The sequence below is a fragment of the Tribolium madens genome, unplaced genomic scaffold (genome assembly GCF_015345945.1).
Source record: "Tribolium madens isolate multiple individuals breed KSU strain unplaced genomic scaffold, Tmad_KSU_1.1 Scaffold_96;HRSCAF=242;Tcas5.2_LG5, whole genome shotgun sequence".
In the NCBI taxonomy this organism is placed as follows: domain Eukaryota; kingdom Metazoa; phylum Arthropoda; class Insecta; order Coleoptera; family Tenebrionidae; genus Tribolium; species Tribolium madens.
This window is the reverse complement of record NW_025401068.1, coordinates 11,921,468-11,934,424: the sequence shown is the minus strand read 5'-3', so window position 1 is coordinate 11,934,424 and position 12,957 is coordinate 11,921,468. Positions and strand designations below refer to the sequence as shown.

General features: G+C 29.5%; 1 protein-coding gene across 3 annotated transcripts in view; it reads right to left on the bottom strand.

Annotated features, from left to right (window-relative positions):
- The window catches only part of LOC123013774 (afadin), a 58,836-nt gene that overhangs the window by 26,031 nt on the left and 19,848 nt on the right, over positions 1 to 12,957 (bottom strand). For all 3 annotated transcript variants that reach the window (XM_044412547.1, XM_044412545.1, XM_044412546.1), the window contains exons 5-6: positions 9,143 to 9,391; positions 1,358 to 1,566 (exon numbers count right to left, since the gene is read on the bottom strand). In XM_044412547.1, the coding sequence (XP_044268482.1) occupies positions 1,358 to 1,566; positions 9,143 to 9,391 (458 nt within the window). The remainder of the gene's footprint in view (positions 1 to 1,357; positions 1,567 to 9,142; positions 9,392 to 12,957) is intronic.

Below are 12,957 nucleotides of genomic sequence, written 5' to 3'. Positions count from 1 at the left end.
AGTCGAAAGCCCTATTGATAGACTTTGTTTTCTGTAAAAATGGAAGAAATCGCTACAAGGGATGACACTTGAAAAAAATTAAGTTTGTGTTAGCTGAAAATTTTTAGAAAAGAAAAAAAATCAATACGGCCCTAAGGAGTGATTTCGATTCACCATTTTTTTACGGTAGAAAGCCCTCTTGATAAACTCTGTTTTCTATAAAAATAGAAGAAATCGCTGCAGAAAATGACTCTTGAAAAAAAAAAAGTTTGTGTTAGCTGAAAATTTGTAGAAAAGAAAAAAAATTCAATACGGCCGTAAGAAGTGATTTCAATTCACCATTTTTTTTACAGTTAAAAGCCCTATTGATAAACTTTGTTTTCTGTAAAAAAAAAGAAAGAAATCGCTACAGGGGATAACACTTGAAAAAATAAAGTTTGTGTTGGTTGAAAATGAACACAAACACAATTTAACCCGACACACCAAACTTTTATTTTTAAAACAACGCGTTTCAACCACAAAGTGGTCATCCTCAGGTGAGAATACCTTTTGGTAAGCTTTGTTTTTTGCAAAAAATCATATAAATCGCTAACACTTTAAAAATATAAAGATTGTTGGTTGAAAATTTTGAGAAAAAAATTCAATACAGCCCTACAGTGATTGTTGGTTCACCTTTTTTCAGTTGAAAACTCTTTTAATAAGGTTTGTTTTCTGAGAAAAAGAAAGAAATAGCTACACAGCACTTGAAAAAAAAAATTTGTTGTGGTAAAAATAAAAAAAATCAATACGGCCCTAAAAAGTGATTTTGGTCCACCATTTTTTAACAGTCAAAAGCCTCTTTAATAAGCTCTGTATTCTGCAAAAATGAAAGAAATCGCTACACGGAATGATACTTAAAATTAAATTTGTGGTGGTGGAAAATATTGAGAAAAAGGAAGAAATTCAAATTCAAGCCCATAAGAAGTGATTGTGGGTTAATGAATATTATTTATTTGTTTTAGAGGATAAAATGTGTTAATTTTCCAAAATAAATTCACATCGGATAAAATTACTAACAAAACACAAAATTAATTTGCTCCTCTGATAAATCTGTCGCTAAAACATGGATGGATATTTGTCTAATGACGTGACAGAATAGTATATTAGAATACGAGCCACGTAGCGGCGAGTTAAGAAACAAACGATTGCTTTTTTGTAACTAACATTTTAGTAAAAAATATTTTATGTCGCAGTTTGAAACAAATTTTCATATAAAAAAATGCACAACCAACGATTTTAGTTCAATTACATAAATTACCAAAATTAACTGTATTTTACGTTATTTGCTTTAATTTTCTTTCCGTGACGTTTTTTTTTAGTTATGAAAGTTTTTACTCACTTCCATGACATCGTTCGTGAGTCTGATCGTCCTTGCGGTGTCCCCGGGGTGCGGGGCGGATCCATCTGGTCCCAATTCGACTAAAAGTGGCACCGCATCTCTCACATCCCGAGGATTTGTCGTGTTGGTCCCTAACGCTCCTGGCTTTTTCTTCCTTTTTCGCGGAGCACAATCTGCCGGTCGTCTCCTAACGTGAAACATGATGGAGCCTAAAAAAAGGGACAATAATAGATTTAAAAAAAATGCAAGAAACAGACCGAATCGTGGCACAATTTTAAAAGTATTCATAACGTTGACACTGACACACGTCCGTTGCAAGTAAAACACTTTGCACGTGTGGATCAGAAAATAGAATTCGAAGCAAATCTGAAATGCTGTATTTACAGTTTACGCATTTTAGCAACCTACTTGGCGGGTGCGTAAATATTTAACTTGCAACTTGAGGAAAAAGACGACAGATACTGCGTATAAATAAGATTGCATTCGAACAAATCAATATCCACAAATTGGAAAACTGTGACTTTTTCTTACCGAGCTCGGTGTTCTTCAAAAGCTAAATTTAGCTCAAATTAATTGATTACTTTCTCACTTGCCCAAAGCAACAAGTTTTTTTTTTTATAAACACATTATCAATGGTCAAATGAGCGCCCCTACTTTGACCTCCACCAACATCCAGGAATATTTCTGGCAAACCAAGTGAAAATAACTATTAAGTTTAACTGTTAAGTAAATAAACGGAAATTACACATAAATCTAATTAACAAATATCCAATGGTCCATAAAAAACCAATAACAAATAAACTGACTTCAATTAAATTGACTCACACCGCGACACTGGGTTATATTACGGGTTAACTCGGAAGGTTACAACCGTACTCCCGGATTTAATTTCTTCCAATTGAATTATGGTAAGTCCTTAAACGCACTTGATGGTTTTAATGACCCCTACAGTAACTCAAAACAACGTAAAAAATAAAAAAAATCACAAACAAAACCAACATTTTGTTGTGTTATAATGCTCGTATTTGTGTGATGTAGGTAGAAATGAGTTTTCACAATAAAAATCGAACAACTTAAAAGTTCAAGCTCCAAAACGATTAATTTCACGTATTGATCGGTTCATTTTTGTGCTTTAACCTTTACTGCAATTTCAGTACATAAAAATCTAGTTTAATGTATTATGCATTAACCCATAACTCTATTCTATAATATTGACAATATTTTCTTTCATTTGCTACTTTTTGACATTATAATAATGGCTCTGTCCTATTTATTAATTTTTTAACTTATGATAATTTTTTCAAACAATAATTTCTAGTAAAAGTGAGACTTATTGCACATGTCTGTACCGAGAAAACTAACACTTTCCTAATTATGAAGAAAGAAATATGAGTTCCAATTTAAAATTAAAAAGTTGAGGGTGACTCAAAATACAGTGTCAGAACTCGCGCCCCAGAAAAATTTTTTAGGTAAGATAAAATAACAGGAACATAGAAATTTTTTTTTTAAATCTATGTGTCAAACAATTTTGACATCTATTTTTTGACATTTGACATTTTTTGTGTCTATTTAATGATGGTGATCTTGTATATGTTTTTTTTATAATTATTTAATAAAGGTACAAATATTTTGCAAATGAAAGCCACAAATAAAATTGAACAGAATTACAATTTAGGATATAGCTTCCTTGTTTCCTCTTCTAATAGCCTGTAGCAAAAAAACTTGAAAAATCATTTTTCCAACAGAAATAAATAGAGTCAAATTGCAAAATTTAAACTCTTTTATAGATAGAATTTTTTAATATTTTTTACATGTTCCTGGTATCTTACCTTACATGYCATTTTTCTTTGGGGCATCCTGTATAAATTGAAAAATTTATATACATATTTAGTTATACCAGGTGAATAAAAAGTATGGAGCCAAACGTTTTTTGCTTAAACTACTTATTTTTTGAAAAAACTAATTGATGAGTGATAAAGTACTATAAAAATGTGATGATTTAACAAGAATAAAATTTTTCGAAATTTCCTTGTTTTTGAGTTCTACAAAAAAATATTTTTTTAAGTGGCAACCCACTATAAAATCATTTTTCTCATAAAAGCTATACTCTAAGGATTACAACTATCTACTTTATATTTAATTTTTTTTTTAATTAACAGAGTTACAATTTAGGATACAGCTTCCTTGTTTCCTCTTCTAATAGCCAGTAGCAAAAAAACTTAGAAAATTATTTTTCCATCAGAAATAAATAGTCAAAGTGCAAAATTTAAACTCTCAAAACTTCGAAATTTTTATAGATAGAATTTTTTAAATATTTTTTCCTGATATCTTACCTTATAAGCCATTTTTCTCTGGGGCGCGAGTTCTGGCTCATCCTGTATATTATGGCATTTAGAAAAATTCTAAAATTGTCAGCTTATACTATGTATTATATTAAAATCCATTTAATTTTTTTTTTTTAATTTTTGAAATCGGCCTATAAATAAAAATTCTAGAGCGCCTGCCGTTTTCCAAAAGTCACCCTGTATTTTTATTTACTTTTTAACTATTCACATTAGTCAAATGGAAAAAAAAGTTTTGTACACACTCTGAACAAAAACGTGTTTTTATTTTTGAAATTCTATAACGGACACGTCAGCAAAAAGTAAATCTTCAATAATCTTACTACAAATTTACGAATTTTTTAACTTGATAAACTTCAATCGCCATATTGAAAACTACTCATTAAAGACAAAAACTAATTAAAGAATCGTAATCCTTGGGCAAATCTGCGTTAATTAAGTTAAAATTTGTTTAAAACTTAAAACTAATTTGCCAAACTTTGATCAATATCTCAAAAACTGCCCATCTTAGACAAAAACTACTAATTGAAGAATTTTGCGTTAAAAAATGTTGATTTTTGACGGTTTAGTGACCACATTATTAAAAAAATTATTAGCTCGTAAATTTGGAAAAAAAATTGTTTAAACAAACTTGTCAAACGTTGATCGATATCTCGAAAACCCTTCATTTAGACAAAAAATAATTACAGAATCGTCATTTTACGTTAAAAAAATTTTTTTGGCGATTTACTTGCCACATTATTGAGGAAAAAATACTAACGACTTCTGATAAATTAAAGTAAAATTAATTCAAAACTAATGTGCCAAACTTTGATCGACATCTCAAAAACTGCTCATTTTAGATAAAAACTACTTATTTTAGACAAAAACTAACTACTACTACTAACTAGTGTAGTTAGAATGCAAAATGTTCAATGCTATGATTTACAGTGTACGTCTGAAGCAGCGAAAAAGATAAATAAATGATAATAAAAGTAAAAACGCTAAGGCGCAAAAATAGAATATTTACTCTATGGTTGAGAGGGAAAACTTTTACTTGTGACATTTAATCATAAAAATGGTCACTTTAGTGACTTTTCTTCGAATTTTGGAAAAACTGCCACAACCACCACACGAAAATAAAAATAATTTGCCACTTGTATGTTCCAATAGGAAGAATATTAGTGTTATTATTGTTATACTTATGCACGAACCATGCAAAAAGTGGACAATACTTAATTTACTGCAATTTCAATATTTTATTACAGCTATTTTTATGTCAAAATCCTTGTTGCCTATTGTTTGTATCTTATGAAATGCTTGTATAAGCTTCGCTTTTCGCAGTTTCTCCTCTTGTAATTCTATTGTGTTTGTCGACATATCAAATATGTTTGAGACAAAACAGTTTCAGTTATAATTCTATGCAAGGATTTTTAGCGAATGCGGCAAATTCGATCTACCTCTGACCTACAAAATGAACAAAAGATAATTAACTGTTGCAAATAAACAACAGAAAATTTGCGCTCCACCGACTTTACTTCAATCCAAAAAAAAAAAACAGTTTCGAGTATTATTCACGTGTCTTTCATTACTTATTCATGACCAAGGTCCAATTAAAATTGAACTATGTTTACCGGGCTAGGAAAAAAGTCGATATAAAATTGAAAAAACCTCAACGTACCCAACATGACTTCACATTTGGCGTTTCTGAGCCGCTTGTAGGACCGAAATCCCATCATTTTGAAGCACTAAAAAATTTATTGCTTGATAAAAAAATCAATTTGTCAAAAGTCGAACTTTTAGCACTTATTTCTTGCTTGGTAAGTAAAAAAATCAATTTATCAAAAGTCGAATCACAGTCATGAAGATGGATTGTTGGTATAAATGGTCAGCAAACATCACGCTTAAAGAGGATGGTGGCGGCGCATGATGAACCACCCTCGGCGGCTCGCAATCGACTAATACCTCTACTATCAACGATAATTAGGTTTGAAGGCACTACTACATGGCATGCGGCGGTGACGGCGGACAGGTTATAACCGCCCACCCCTATTGACAGACTCTCATCGTTCAAGTTCATATCGAAACGCTCTTTTTCATCCAGGAAATACAACGAAAATTTTTGAACACGACTCGATTTTTTTTCTGAGATTGGAATCCACATTATTAAAAATCTTGACATTTACGACGCAATTTAATACAATATTTAGAGACATGGTACAGTAAATAGTACGCATGCACGACGTACTGTCTATGAAAATCATTATTTCTGTATAGGAGAGACGAAGATGAATGCACGGACATATAAACTGCCTCTTATTGAAATTAGAATGCGCATAACCGTTATTTATGAAAATTACACTCTTGGTAATTCATCGTTCCGTACTACGTAGGAAAAAAATTAAAAAATAAACGAGAAACGTACGATTTCAAGTGCTTGCCGCTTCTTTACAATGTAAAAGCTAATCCGACAACTGATAAAGCGCTTCAAAACCCTCAAAAATTAACCTTTCAACATTTATTACACACAAAGAAATTTTTATAAAATTTATACATCAATATTTTAAACCACATTAAAAAATAAACAATTAAACATAGTGGATTTTGCAATTATTAAAACTGAAAATAAGTGATAATGTGGCACGGGGGCATTAATTTTGAATCAAAGAATCGAAAATTTTATAATTAATCAACAGTTTTATAGTTACAGACTATTACATATTCCAGCCTATGTATTTTTTCTCTAATTAACTAAAGCTTAATTAAAGCTTAAATAAAAATAAATCTACTTAAAAATCAATAGCATTTGATGCCTCTCATATTTAATAGTATATTACATGCAAAGTGGTAAATATGTCATTATCGCGAAGTCTCAGTAAGGCAAAACCCAAGTTGTCATCGAGGTTTGTATACTATTTTATTAACAATCACATTTCGTTTAAATAATAAAACATCTTTTTTTCTGTCAAACTTGATGTATCGACATAGTTGTTAAGCAAAGAAATTGAGTTTTTGACATTTAATAGGCTCAAAACCTTGATAATCCTTTATAAATTACACGGAATATAACGACATATTTCCCGACTTCCAGGAATTGGCATATTTGTAAAATGAATAAAATAAGTAACATTTTGTAAAACTTTTGTTAAAAATTAAGCTATTTTCCTGTTATTTATTCATCTACACATTACGCAAGAAACAGAGAAAAGTAAAAAAAAATATTTTTAATATGTAACTTCAACGATTATTTCACTTACTTTAACATCGTTAATTAACTCTTCAGAAAATCAGTTTTCAGGATGTTTTTTTTCAGCTTTTTAATTTTCTTTCCTGTTTTTTTGCCAACTTTTCAAGCATTTTTTAATGTGGCAGTTTGAATATGAAAACAAATACGTGACATTATAGATTATAGCATTAAAAATTCTTCTCTGTAGTCGATTTTCTACTTTTACCATGACAAAATCGAATAAATCATTAATGGTTTAAAAATATGTATGAAGGTCTAGGCTTAAATTAGTCCATATATTTTCCATGAAATTTTAAGATCCAGTTTAATAAAAACTTGTACATGCATATGTATCAAACATACATAATTATGCAAATAATTACCACTCACGAAAAATCTAGAATCAACTACATACAGAGTGCGCCAGAACTCGCGCAGAAACGTAGAAAAAATGTTTGTATTGTATTTATGGCTTTTATTGGCAAAATTTTTGTACCTTTACTAAACAATTGTAAAAAAACATACACAAGATCATCAGTATCATTAAATAGACATAAAAAATGTCAAAGTCAAAAAATAAATGTTAAATTTTTTGACGAATAGAATATTTTAAACATTTTTTTCATGTTTCTGGTATCTTATCTTACACAAAATTTTTCTCTGGGGCGCCAGTTCTGGCGCACCCTGTATACAAGATGATTTTTAAAAAACAGCAGGTGCAGTAGAATTTTTATTTATCGCCCGATTTCAAAAAAAATAATAATAAATTAAATGACTTTTAATGTAGTAAAAGGTGACAATTTTAAAATTTTTATAAATGCCATATGTAATATATTTTGGGCTAAATTTAAATTGAAACTTTTTTATAATTTGGAAGGTATTAGTTTTCTTGGTACAGACATGTGCAATATGTTTAAAAAATATATCAAAGCAGAAAAATAAATTAAAGTTAATAAAATCTAGTTGCATGATGACAATAAGAAATGAAAGAAAATATTGCCGATATTTTTACTAATAAGAAATGAGAATAATAATTACCTGTAACAAGTCAGAAAAACATCTGATTTAATGTTATTAATTTATTTTATTATTTATTTGGTTTGCTTTTTTTAAACACAAAAATAATACCCCCACATCTGCAATGCGGTGTCTTTTCTAATTAAAAATTCTTCAAACAAAAATATGACAGTAAAAAGATACAAACATGTCATAAAGCAAATGAATCAAAGTCCGGTTATCGTTTAGTCTGTTTTTGTCTCAGACATAAACTTTACTATTACCAACATTAAAAATAGACACAAAAAAGAAAAGTAAAAAAAAATGATACGAGCAAGTGATTTAAAAATTCTCAAATAATAAGCCATTTAATTTTTAAAATGTCTAAAAAAAATTTTTTTTGGCGAGTAAATGGGTTAGATTTGTAGCAGTAATAAGCAATAAAATGAGCTCCACGTCGGCCCCTCACAATTAATATCTATTAACCTTTAAAGTTTACTTAATACATCTGAGGGAAGGAAATGAAGTAAAGCCATTCCCTTGAAACCGGATGCAAATAATGCTCTCTTTATTCACCACTCCTCTTCAACGTATTTATTTAAAATAGCAACGCAAATTACATTTAAAAATGCATAAAACAATCAATAAGAAAGGTTTCCATCGCTCAAATATTGAAAATAGTGAGCATCGCGCGTGACTGGTTTTGGAAAAAATCAACTCGATAAATCAGCCGCTGGTGTAGTTCGTAAAACTCGTTTGACTCGCTTATGCATCTAACACAAAGCAGTTTTAAATACGTACGTCTGATGCCCCAGTCCATCATCTTTCAACGCAACTAGCATATTCCGGACCGGAACACAACAACAAAAACACTTGAATCACTGCCCGGAGCGACCGGACTCGAGCGATTTTGGTCCCGGATTAATCCACCGATATTGTCCATGTTTGGTCCTCGAAGAAACTAAACGTTCCACGGCGAAGCATCGCCGAGAATGACGCACTTGAAGGTACGGTGTGCACCCAAGCATGCGCTACTTCAGGACAAGAGACCCTCACCCACGCAGAAACATCATTACACCGGAAATCGTTTTATTGTTTTTACAAAATAGACAAAAATAAGCAATTCTGTGACGCGATTGAACCGGAACCGGAATTGGAAATTATGGAAAAAATCGAGAGGGATGACATAGTGCGCCACCTGTTGTCTTTTTACAAGAACGCAGTTCAGTTATCTTTACTTACCGGTGTTTGGAGAGTTCATCAGGATTGATAAGGGGCACTCGTCGTCGTCGAGGACGTATTCGGTGTCGGGGGTGCCTGGCTGTTGGGTCACCTGGACGAGACACCATTGCGAGGGGTCGGTTTTGTTGAGACCGTATTTTTCCAACATTTCGCGGACGACAGCCCCAGCGCAGTCTCGCACTGAGAGGAGGAGGGTTTTGTAAGGCACGTCTTTACACAAAGCCTCGCCGTAGATTTTCAGAGTGCCTCCTGAAAATTAACACCATTAAATGTTGCCAACTCAAATAAATGAAATAGAAAAGAAAAAATTCACGCAAGTAATCAACATTCAATACTACCAACAAGCTATTATGCAATATTATTGTTACGCAATATTATTGTTCTTATATTCGATCTCTAACGATTTATGATGTAAAAAGTAAATATAAACACTTAATGTTATGTAAATATGTAGTAAATTTTTTTTTGAATTTTTGAATTCATACTTTTTCCAAGTAACTAAAAAAGTATTTACATTTTTCAATGTTGCCAATTTAACAACCACCTTGACGCTCAAAAAAGGTCCAAAAACAATTATATTTTTTGACTCGATTATTAATTAAGTCTCTAGGAGCTCCAAAAAAAAACGTTATTTGGTTCAATTTTAAAGTTGTCTTTGATTTTTGTTGAGATTTTGGTAGATTTTCGGTACCCTGAGCGGTCTATTGCCAAAAACTCCGGAATTATTGCTGATAACCCGATATGTTTAGTAACTTTGAATAGCACTTTTAATTTTCTATAATATTAAAAAAAGATCATTGTTCTACAATGAATAGTTATCGAGAAAATTGGTGATAAATTCAAAATTGTAAAAAATTGCGATTTTACAGTTTTCTCGACGACAATCAACTTTCTAAAACATTTTATATACGTATGGTGTGAAACATTAACCATTTCTAAAATCGTCTAGCTGAAATTGTCAAAATAAAAAAAAAGAAATTTTTTTTTTAATTTATTTAATTTTAAAAATGGTCAACCAAATTCTTGTCGTAAAAACGATTAAAATGTAGTCTTCCAGACGTAAAAACTTCTACAACTTTTTATTTAATGCCTCAAAAACTACTGATCGTAGAGCAAATTTAAAAAAAAAAACTAATTTATAGCAATTTTTTAATTTTAAAAATTTTTAAAAAATGAACGTATAGCATCTAATCAAAAAAAAAATCCTATGTTACCTCCTAGGTAACACACTAAATAACATCTGGTAATAATTTCATCAAAATCGGTTGAGTAGATATTAAAATATTAAAAAAAGGGTTTCCAAAAATTTTTATTTTTGCTTCCATTGTTGTTATACTAAGATAATTAAATTAATTGGTTAAAACGAATTTAATTCGATGCTTCAAATTTATTTACTTGATATGTGTTCGAGTTTTATTCCCAAATTTATTCCTTTTTTATTGCAAAAACTATTAAAACACACATTAGCAAGCTGGAACACTCTGTATTATTAGTGAAAACTAATATTATTACAAATATACAGGGTGTCAGACTTTCCGAAATATTTTATATACGTATGGTGTTAAACATTAACTACTCCTAAAATCGTGTCGAGCTAAAATTGTTAAAATAAAGAGGAAAAATTTTTGAAAATTGATTTAATTTTAAAAATGGTCAACCAAATTTTTGTCGTAAAAACTATTAATATGCAGTCTTCCAGACATAACAACTTTTTATTTAATGCCTCAAAAACAATTGATCGTAGAGCAAATTTAAAAAATAATAATTTATAGCAATTTTTTAATTTTAAAAACTAGTAAAAAATGAACGTAGCATCCAATCAAAAAAATCCTATGTTACCTCCTAGGTAACACACTAAATAACATGTGGTGATAATTTCATCAAAATCGGTTAAGTAGATCTCGAGCTATAAAAAAAGAGTTTTCAAAAATTTTTATTTTTGCTTCCATTGTTGTTAAACTAAGATAATTAAATTAATTGGTTAAAACGAATTTAATTCGATGCTTCGAATTTAATTACTTGACATGTATTCGAGTTTTATTCCCAAATTCATTCCTTTTTTATTGCAAAAACAATTAAAACAAACATTAGCAAGCTGGAACACTCTGTATTATTAATTAAAACTAATATTATTACAAATATACAGGGTGTGTCAGACTTTTCGAAATATTTTATATACGTATGGTGTAAATTGTTAAAATAAAGAGGAAAAATTTTTAAAAATTGATTTAATTTTAAAAATGGTCAACCAAATTTTTGTCGTAAAAACGATTAAAATGTGGTCTTCCAGACGTAAAAACCTCTACAACTTTTTATTTAATGCCTCAAAAACAATTGATCGTAGAGCAAATTAAAAAAAAAACTGATTTATAACAATTTTTTAATTTTAAAAATTAGTAAAAAATGAACGTAGCATCCAATCAAAAAAATCCTATGTCACCTCCTAGGTAACACACTAAATAACATGTGGTGATAATTTCATCAAAATCGGTTAAGTAGATCTCGAAATATAAAAAAAGAGTTTTCAAAATTTTTTATTTTTGCTTCCAGTGTTGTTAAACTAAGATAATTAAATTAATTGGTTAAAACGAATTTAATTAGATGCTTCAAATTTATTTACGTGACATGTGTTCGAGTTTTATTCCCAAATTCATTCCTTTTTTATTGCAAAAACAATTAAAACAAACATTAGCAAGCTGAAACACTCTGTATTATTAATTAAAACTAATATTATTACAAATATACAGGGTGTGTCAGACTTTCCGAAATATTTTATATACGTATGGTGTAAAACATCAGCTATTCCTAAAATCGTCGAGCTGAAATTGTTAAAATAAAGAGGAAAAATTTTAGAAAATTGATTAATTTTAAAAATGGTCAACCAAATTTTTGTCGTAAAAACTATTAAAATGTAGTCTTCCAGACATAACAACTTTTTATTTAATACATCAAAAACAATTGATCGTAGAGCAAATTAAAAAAAAACTGATTTACAGCAATTTTTAATTTTAAAAATTAGTAAAAAATGAACGTAACATCCAATCAAAAATATACTATGTTACTTCCTAGATAACACACTAAATAACATGTGGTAACAATTTCATCAAAATCGATTGAGTAGATCTCGCGATATTAAAAAAGGGGTTTTCAAGATTTTTTATTTTTGTTTACTTCCATTGTTGTTAAACTAAGATAATTAAATTAATTCATTAAAAGGAATTTAATTCGATGCTTCGAATTTATTTACTTGACATGTGTTCGAGTTTTATTCCCAAATTCATTCCTTTTTTATTGCAAAAACAATTAAAACAAACATAAGCAAGCTGGAACACTCGCATTATTGGTTAAACCTAATATTATTACAAACATACAGGGTGTGTCAGACTTTCTGAAATATTTTATATACGTATGGTGTAAAAAATTAAATATTCCTAAAATCATCGAGCTAAAATTGTTGAAATAAAGAGGAAAATTTTTTGAAAATTGATTTAATTTTAAAAATGGTCAACCAAATTTTTGTCGTAAAAACTATTAAAATGTAGTCTTCCAGACGTAACAACTTTTTATTTAATGCCTCAAAAACAATTGATCGGAGAGCAAATTAAAAAAAAACTGATTTATTAAAAATTAGTAAAAAATTAACGTATAGCATCCAATCAAAAAAGTCCTATGTTACCTCCTAGGTAACACACTAAATAACATGTGGTAATAATTTCATCAAAATCGGTTGATTAGATCTCGAGTTATTAAAAAAAAAGTTTTCAAAATTTTTTATTTTTGTTTACTGCCATTGTTGTTAAACTAAGATAATTAAA